This window comes from Numida meleagris, chromosome 6, assembly GCF_002078875.1.
Source record: "Numida meleagris isolate 19003 breed g44 Domestic line chromosome 6, NumMel1.0, whole genome shotgun sequence".
NCBI lineage: Eukaryota > Metazoa > Chordata > Aves > Galliformes > Numididae > Numida > Numida meleagris.
In genome coordinates this window covers 57,598,839-57,607,655 of record NC_034414.1, presented here as the reverse complement: position 1 = coordinate 57,607,655, position 8,817 = coordinate 57,598,839, and the positions used below count along the sequence as shown (strand labels likewise).

Below are 8,817 nucleotides of genomic sequence, written 5' to 3'. Positions count from 1 at the left end.
CCCAGCCCATTCTGTGCTGTATCCCATTCTGTTCTCTATCCAATTCTGAGGTCATACCCAGTCCATTCTGTGCTGTAGCCCAACCCATTCTGTGCTCTGTCCCATTCTGTGCTGTAGCCCAGCCCAGTGTGTGCTCAAGCCCATTCTGTGCACTGTCTCATTCTGTGCTCTAGCCCAGCCCAGTTTATGCTCTAGCCCAGCCCGTTCTGTGCTTTAGCCTATTCTGTACTGTAGCCCAGCCCTTTCTGTGCTCTAGCCCATTCTGTATTCTAGCCCAACCCTTTCTGCACTCTAGCCCGTTCTTCGCTCCAGCCCATTCTGCGCTCTATCCCTTTCTGTGCTCTGTCCTATTCTGTGTTCTAGCCCATTCTGCTGTCTAGCCAATTCTGTGCTTAGCCCAGCCCATTCTTTGCTCTAGCCCATTCTGAGGTCTAGCCCAGCCCGTTGTGTGCTCTGTCCCATTCTGTGCTCTGTCTCGTTCTGTGCTCTGTCCCGTTCTGAGCTCTAGCTTATCTGATTCTGTTTTATAGCCCAGCCCTTCCTGTGCTCTAGTCCATTCTGTGCTCTAGCCCTGCCCATTCTGTTCCCTAGCGCATTCTGTGCTCTAGCTCATTCTGAGTTCTAACGGATACTGAGCTGTAGCCCAGCCTATTCCATGCTCTAGACCAGCCCATTCTGTGTTCTAGCCCATTCTGTGCTCTTCCGGACTCCCTCTTAGAAGTCTTATGCAGTGAAGTGTTCTGACTATTTTGGAGATCTTGCATTGGACCTTACTATACCTCCGTTTGAAAGGGAGGTCTTTAGCCTGCTGCTCACAGCTGGGCCAGCTCCGAGGTCAGCCTGGGCTGCTCAGGGCTTTATCCAGGCTAGCCTTAAACCATGAATGACTTATACTGCTAACTTCTCTGGACAACCTGTTCCAATGCTCGCTTCTTCTTTACTCTCTAATTTCTACAGTTTTTCTATTATGACAACAGAATGGTGATGACTAGTATCTTGCAATACCATTGAAGGAGAACTGCCAATTAAATTCAGAGTGGGTTTGTGGGACTGCGACTCCCCTCTGCTTCTTCCACTATCAGACTTCATTTAATGGAGTCTGAGTGTAAATGTTTGGAAGGGTTGCCCCTTGTGGCAGTTATTTCATTTTTTCAGACCAGTGTACAAGTAGCAGGACACCAGGGATCATTCTTCCTACTCCTGTGTCCTGCAGCATCTCTAAAACTTGTGTCATTCTCCCCTGCAGAGATGTGCCTGTTGTAGCTGGAGGCTCTCCTGAGTGGAAGGAGAGACCAGACCAGTGTTCCCTCTTCCCTTTGTAGTGAGCTTTCAGGAGATCAGGTGGTAGTTCTAATCCAGGTTGGATTACACCTGCTTTGAGTGTGGGTAGGACCAGGTGATGTTGGCAATCTCTTCCTTGCTCAGTTATCTTATGATTCAGCATCTCTGTACTGTTTTCCTTTATTTCTTTAATGACCTCTCTTTGTTTTTCTCAGTGCCACCCAAGCAGCCATCTTCCAATGTGGAAGCACCTTAAGAGCCCATTTATTCTCTTAATTGGTTTCAGTGCATTTGAAAATGCATTTGCTGGTCTAATAAAACCAGTGCTGCAGGATCCATTAGCAGCAGGGCTGGGTACTTGTGATGCCATGTACGTTGTGCAGACGAAGTATGTGGGGGCACGAGGGAGTGTTTCTTCCTTTCAGGCTTGCTCTGCTGGTGTACTTCTGGCATATATTGACCACTTGTGTGTGCTTTTGCTGCAGGCCAGCAAGGCAGAGTCAGCTGCAGCTATACATCAGTTGCAAGACAAGGAGAAAATGCTTGCTGCGATGAAGGAGGAGGCGGCTGTTGCAAAGGAGCAGTGCAAGCAGCTAACCCAGGTAAATGCAAGCAACTTTGTATGTATAGAGAGCTTTGGGATAATTGTGGGGGCTTGGATAATGAGCAGCAACAAATTCTGACTTGTTGAGGTTAGTCTAAATTGAAAGGTGGAATCTCTTATGTTGGGAAGGCATACCAAGAGTCTGCGTTTGTTTTTATGATGCTATTAATGTGTTTGTGCAGAGCTGTTTTCCAATAGTGTTTTAGTAGGTATTTCACTTACTGAGATTTTTAAGCTGAGGCTATTTTTCTTTTCAAATGTTACTAAGAGCAAATGCTTTCTTTGTGAGCATAACGTGGGAACAAATATAAAACACCTCTTTACCAATGCGGCTTTAATTTAGTACATACTTCAGTATTTGGATGCTTGAGTGCTTCTAGGCAGAGTAATGATCAGCTTTCTTTGAGAAAGCTGCAGCAAGTTTAGATGCTGCTTGGCCCCTTGCGTTGCAGCACTGACAGTTTTAGACTTACAGTTGCACCAGTGTCCAGACAAGTTCATGAAACTTGATTTTTTTAAAATGAATATTTCAAAGGTATTGTAGTTACTGTAGAAGAATGAATTATGCCAATGTTGTAATAAATCAGAGACTTGGTAGGTGTAGGATTCTTATGTTTTGGGTAATTTGGAAGTAGAATGATGTTAGAATCAGGAATACTGTGGGACAGGAGCTGAGCAGGAGGAGTGTAAGATGGAGCCTGAGTGTGGGGGGGAAACTGGTGTAGTGGGGGGGAACAAACCATCTACAAAGTGGTGGTTGGAAGGCAAGGCAGGGTCTGCAGAGAAGAGGGGTGGTTGTTAGTTTTCCCAGTTTTGGTGAGGGGAGGAAAGGGAGGAGGAAAAATGAATGTGCATTCCCGAAAGCTGGGAGGAAGCAGGTGAAAGCAGAGCTGCTGCAGTGCTAAATCATCAGGGTAAGCAAGGGGAAAAGCTCAACTCAGCAAGCTCTTATCTTCTAATTAATGTGTCCATCTGAAGACACTGTCAAAAGCTACGGAGGGACCTGGAAGGTGAGGTGCAGAAATGTCCCTTGGTCTGTCAGCGCAGGTGGTAACTGGAGAGGATGAATGAGAGCAAGGATTGCCTGACCTCTGCTGTGTTGGGTGTGTGAGAACTGGTCTTACCAGCATCTCTTGGTGGGGTGAAGGGGCTGGTGAGGTTTGTAGGTGAATGGTGGAAGTTGGTGGAGGGGTAGAAGGAAGCTAGAAAATGCTGTGGTGCCTCCCTCTTGTTGCAGATGGAAAACCAATGATATCCGTGTTTGAGAAGGCTTTGTGTCAAATTATCTCCATTGTGTTTTCAGACTGAAAACTTCTGGTGTGACTCTGGTTACTCTGTGAACATATGCTTGGGAGCTCATTACACTTTTTTTTTTTTTTTTTCTTCTGGGGAGGACAGCTTCCTGAAGCTAGTTAGTTGGCTCTAAAAAGAGAGAACAGCTTTTATTGAAATTGAAATGTGGACAAAGCTTAGAATTACTCTCAAGAGGTGGAAGGTATTCAGGCTAGTAATTTGGAGCGCTGAAATATTGTGGCAGGGCTCCCTGTGTTGTCGGAGAGTCTGGGTGCTAATGTGGGTCCTTTGGGTCTCTGGAGAAGCCTCTGGCACTGCATGGAGCAGCTTTGTGCAGCATAGCTGGAGGCACATAGCTGGAGCTTGGGGTGGTGCAAAAAGCTCCTTCTTTGATCAGAGCTGCCTGAGCGCTGCACTCAGTGGTTTTGCTTACTGCAGCAAGTGCACTTGTATTGCAGATTAGCAGCTCTGTGGACTTCTCAGGTGTCCAGGTTGAGTTACTGGCTAATAAATAATCCAAACTGAAGTGTGTATTTTCATTTGAAAGCTATAATGTGGCATGCTGGTGGGATTCGAGGCTTATTGCTGGGTGCTAATAGCCCATCTCCTCTGGCAGAACTGTTTTCAGTGTTGGCTTTGCAACCTGCTGCAAAGCAATTACATGCTCTGAAATGCTTTGTAGATTTGCTGCGACTCTTTATCCAGTTTCTTTCATTTTGCTGTACCTAGGAGGGAAGTCCAAGGTACGTTCTTGCAGTATCTGTGGCTGAAATCATTAGGACTCTGTATAATCTGGCCAAACTCGGTCGAAATAAGGCAACAGGAGATTGTTGTTTAACGTGGCAAACCTCTGTTCTAATACATGTGAAATTCTGCTGATTTAAAATCCTCATAAGGGTGCTGAAAGCTTGGCCAGGTGTAGCACTGTAATTTCTGAGTGAACGTTGGTGCTTACTGTAGTTTGATGTATGCTTGATACGTTTCTCATAATCATGAAGCACTGTGTCTGTTGGACTGTAGAAGGGAGCAGTAGATGACTTCTTTCCTTTTTCCTTTGGTTTCCCACCCAAGGAGCTGGTTGCAGAAAAAGAGAGGAACGGCTTGCTTACAGCAAAAATGAGGGAACGCATCAACACGCTGGAGAAGGAGCACGGCACTTTTCAGAGTAAAATACATGTTAGCTACCAGGAATCTCAGCAGATGAAGATAAAGGTAAAAGCTTTCCTAGAACCGTTAAAGTTGGAAAAGATCTCTGAGATGCCCAAGGCCAACCCACCCCACCGTGCCCACTGCTCACATCCCTCAGTGCCACATCCCCATGGCTCTGGAACACCCCCAGGGATGGTGACCCCACCTCTCCTGGGCAGCTGTGCCAATGCATCACCACTCTTTTAGAGAAGAAACGTTTCCTAATATCCAACCTGAACCTGCCCTGGCACAACTTGAGGCCATCACCTCTCGTCCTTTACCAAAACTGTTTGAGTTGAAGTTCATATACAAGCAGGTCAATGCTAAGAGACCTTTATTTTAGCAAAGGGTGCAGCATTTGTTGTCTGAAGTCAATTTTTGTGGAAGCGGTTGCTACCCAGAACCTGCAGTGCAGTGTGCTGATAGCTGCTAGTGTGACTCATCTGCGTGTGGGTAGGGAAACTCGTGGCTGGTTCCACCCTTGAAGGTAAGACAGGGCCTTGCCAAAGGTGACTGTTTCACAGTCTGTAAAAGGCCAGTGCTAGGCAGCCTGGCTTGTCTATTCAGTTCTGCTGAAATGTTAGCCAGTTAAGCATGAAATCTAATTGAAATACTCAACTTCAGATAGACGCTAATGCCGAGGCTCATTTAGAAGCTGATAGATCTCACTCCTAAATCTTAGTGCGGAGTGATTAGACAATTCATACACAAGAAATATCATTGATTAGGAAAGTACTTTGCTGAAAATATTTGAAGGGCAGCACTTAGATTTTTGGTTTTTGACCCTTATTACTCTCACTTGAATTTGTTATAATGTAGTGACCTCAGAAGGGGTTTTCACCAGATATTTTAAAGCAGAATGGCCCTGCCTGTACCACCTGACATGTGCTTAGATTTGACATTCTGGTGCGTTTTCCTACAAAGATGTCACAGCATCAAGCCTAGCTTGTGAACTTCCAGTTTCAATAATACTACTGTTGTGTCTTGGCACTCTGGAGAATGTCATCTCTGCAGTGCTGGAGCAAAACTGCATTCTCCAAAGCAGACACTGTTTCACATGAACCTGCACAGGAAAGTGCAAAGTGAGAGGATCTTCCTGTGGGGATGGAGGAGCACCATGGGCACCAAAGGGTGACCTCTGCCAATGTGTCTGTCACGGTCAGCTGGAGGAAGGACGTGCAGAGGTGCTCTGGTGCTGCTCCCCCTGCTGCTGTTTCACAGCGTTGCAGAGAAGCTGAACTCTAGTTGTCAAAGATTCCAGATCCTCTGTGTCTGTGTGGCGTTTAAAATAAAAATAATACTGAACAAACAACTCAAAAACCTACCGTAAAACAAATACTAAAAAAAAACCCCAAGCTCGCCGAAGCCCAAGGAGAACAACTCCTTGGATGCGTTGGTGCTGAGCTGGATGTGGCTGCTCCACAATGGACCACACTCTCTTGCTGCTGTTGTTATTCAGATGGGTTTTTTTTTTTTTTTTTGGACTTGTGCTTACAAGATCCTCGCTGATGAGTCACTCACGATGAAACTAGGTCTTGGAAATGGTGTCAGCTGCATCTGCAACTGCTGCTGGAAGAGGAAGGATGTGTTACGTGCTGTATGTGCTTGAGGATTTTTCAGAGCAGGCTGCTGGGCTGTGGGACCAGCTGTGCTGGTGTCTGGTTATGCAAAGTCCATTTTGTTTTCCCTTTGAATCCTTTCTTTTGATCATGTTTGAACTATTCTGAAGCAGCTTTGTGTACTGGGGGCTTCTCTCCCCCAAAAAGCACGTTGAAATGTAGCTGAAGCATATTTTTGCCTAAAAAAGGGATCTACTTCATCGTCTTAACTTCAGGATGTTAGATCCAAACAAGCCTTTTGCAGTTTACATGCTACAATCTGTGTATCTTTGGTTATTTCCAACTTTTCTGCTTTATTTATAGGCTTTGTAAGCCTCTGGCGTTAATTCAGTGCATTTATTTCTCCCTGGAAAAGGGAGATTGGTACCCAGTTACTGATAACTAGCTACAGTTGCACAGCTGAGTTATCAATAGCCTAAGTAACATTTGTGTACTATTTAAAATGTGGCCTTGATACAGTGGTATAAAAGGAAACTGTTGTTTTATTCAAGCAAGCAGAGCAGAGCTGCATCAATTTAACTGGGGAGTGGTGTGCGCTGAGGAAGGAGGTAAAGATGTCCCTTTCCCCAGAAGAACACTGAGTTTTATTACTTTAACTATTGCGTAGTTATGTCTGCTGTGATACGTTGGTGGTTTCTGATTTCTCCTTTAGTGTAATTTTTTTTCTCCCCCCTTCAGTTCCAGCAACGCTGTGAGCAGATGGAGGCAGAAATAAGCCACCTGAAGCAGGAGAATGGTATCCTGAGAGATGCTGTCAGCACTTCTACCAATCAGATGGAGAGCAAGTATGTTAGCAGCTACTTAGAGCTCTGCGTGTTTTTAAGCTTTCCCTGAAGAGTTCTGGCTTCTGCTCCTTTCATTTCCATTTCCTTGGCTGTCTCTGCGTTTGTGGTTAAACTAGGAAATTGCTATTTAGGAGCGTGGAGGTACCTGTTTCTATTTGCGTTGAGCCAGGGCCGTCCAAACTGGTGTCTTTCATCAGTTGGAAGCCTGGGCTGCTGGAGGTCTGAGGTCTGACAGGGAGAACTGCAGAAGTGCTCAGCCAAAGCCAGTGTATTTGGTAGGGTGTATTTGTCCACCTGGCTTGAGGAGAAGCATTCTTGCAGGTCTCTTGGGAGGACAGCAGCGCCGAGCTTATAAATTGGTCTTGCAGTAAGAAGGAAATGTCAATATGCTGCAGTGATGATACCACTGGGTGACAGCTGGATTTATCCACCAGTGTTTGAGGAATCAAAAAGCACCTCAAGGTGTCATCTTTCTGTGAGTTGTGACTTAGCTTTACCCCCATACATACAGTCCTCTGTCAACTCAGGGACAGCCTGAGTGCCTGATAAGGGGTGTAGGCAGACGAGTGAATTGTTGCCCGTGGCCTTCTGCCTGCAGAAAGCCAGAACCATGTTTCACGTGCTTACAGATAGCTGATTTGTTACTGTTGGAGATTGGGATGTCAAAACTCTGTCACCGCTTCAAAATGGCGCGGTGTCTTCATTTTCTGGCTGGGCTATTCATGCCAAGGTGCTACTTCTTTATGGGCCTTCCTGCCAACATCTGCTGAACTGCTGAGCGTAATGCAGTGGATGCACTTTCTGCTCCCTGCCCACTTTCTGCACTGCCAGGTCCATATAACAAGTGCTGGTCCTCTGACTGTCGAGACGCCCTGTTTGTAGAAATGAAGCATCATATTCACTAAATCTTGGAAAAAATGCTTAGTTTGGGCAAATATAAAAACCATAATGCTTCTTGTTTGCTTATGCACAAAGAGGAGCCTTGCAGAATTCTTGCCTTGGGTGATACAAGTGCATCTTCTCTCTTTAAGTGGGAGAGTGCTTCTTATACCTTCACAAGTTGAGAACGAGTCAAATCCACGAGGCAATGTGTAGTCCAGAGAGATGCCCACAGTTAAGTCTTAAGTAAGATACAGATCAAGACTCCTTCATGGGAAGAGGAACAGAATGTGAATTTGTGAGACTTTTCCTTGTGCTGGACCTTTTTGTATAAAACTGTCCAAATTAAGCCCATCAGCTTTCAAACATTTTAAAGGAGCTGATGCTTGTAGCTTATTGACTGCCCTTCTGTTTCTGGCTGTGGGTTATAACTGCTGTGCTGGCAGCCAGCATTCCAGACCTCATCCCTTTCCTAGGGTAAAGCAGTGTGAGTGAAACCCAGCACAGCCCTCTAGCTGCAAATACAACACTTGATATTTGACGAGCTGTTGGTATTGCTTATGCTTCTTTTTGGGGGGGGGGGGAAGGAGGTGAACAAGAAGCTGTAAAAATGTTTATTTCTAGGCAGGCAGCTGAACTGAACAAACTGCGTCAGGACTGCGCCAGGCTGGTGAATGAACTGGGAGAGAAGAACAGCAAGCTGCAGCAAGAGGAGCTCCAGAAGAAGAATGCAGAGCAGGCAGTTGCTCAGCTAAAGGTGACTTTGCGTTTCTCTGCCTTGCTGAGTTGCACTTGAGGCTTTATCTGAGCCAAGACCTGAGCTGGGCAGGATGGGAAGCACGTGAGAATCTCTCTGCTGTTTCCCTGGCCACTCATCTCTGTCCATTTCTTTTAGATACACAAATATCAATTTTTGGGTAATTGCTGAGCCAGCAATTTAACCCTTTTATTCAGTACTTTGTATTTTCAGTGATTACAAACTATGAAGTAAAACTTGCCCTCACAGATAAGTATCTTTTAAAAACCTTAATTGGTGGTGTTGAACTTCGTTTTCTATGATTCAGGCAAGATTTGTGTCGTGGTTTGGCCTGGTTTCCGTGATACTTTGGAGCAGTTCACCCATGTAGGGTTTTTTATAGTTCTTTTACTCATTTACCAATAATTTTTA

The 8,817-nt window shown here is 45.4% G+C and overlaps 1 protein-coding gene across 6 annotated transcripts in view; it reads left to right on the top strand.

The window, feature by feature from the left end:
- The window catches only part of KTN1 (kinectin 1), an 82,863-nt gene that overhangs the window by 38,069 nt on the left and 35,977 nt on the right, over nucleotides 1-8,817 (top strand). For all 6 annotated transcript variants that reach the window (XM_021401271.1, XM_021401273.1, XM_021401272.1 and 3 more), the window contains 4 exons: nucleotides 1,767-1,883; nucleotides 4,250-4,390; nucleotides 6,664-6,770; nucleotides 8,274-8,406. In XM_021401271.1, coding sequence (XP_021256946.1) covers nucleotides 1,767-1,883; nucleotides 4,250-4,390; nucleotides 6,664-6,770; nucleotides 8,274-8,406 — 498 coding nt within the window. The remainder of the gene's footprint in view (nucleotides 1-1,766; nucleotides 1,884-4,249; nucleotides 4,391-6,663; nucleotides 6,771-8,273; nucleotides 8,407-8,817) is intronic.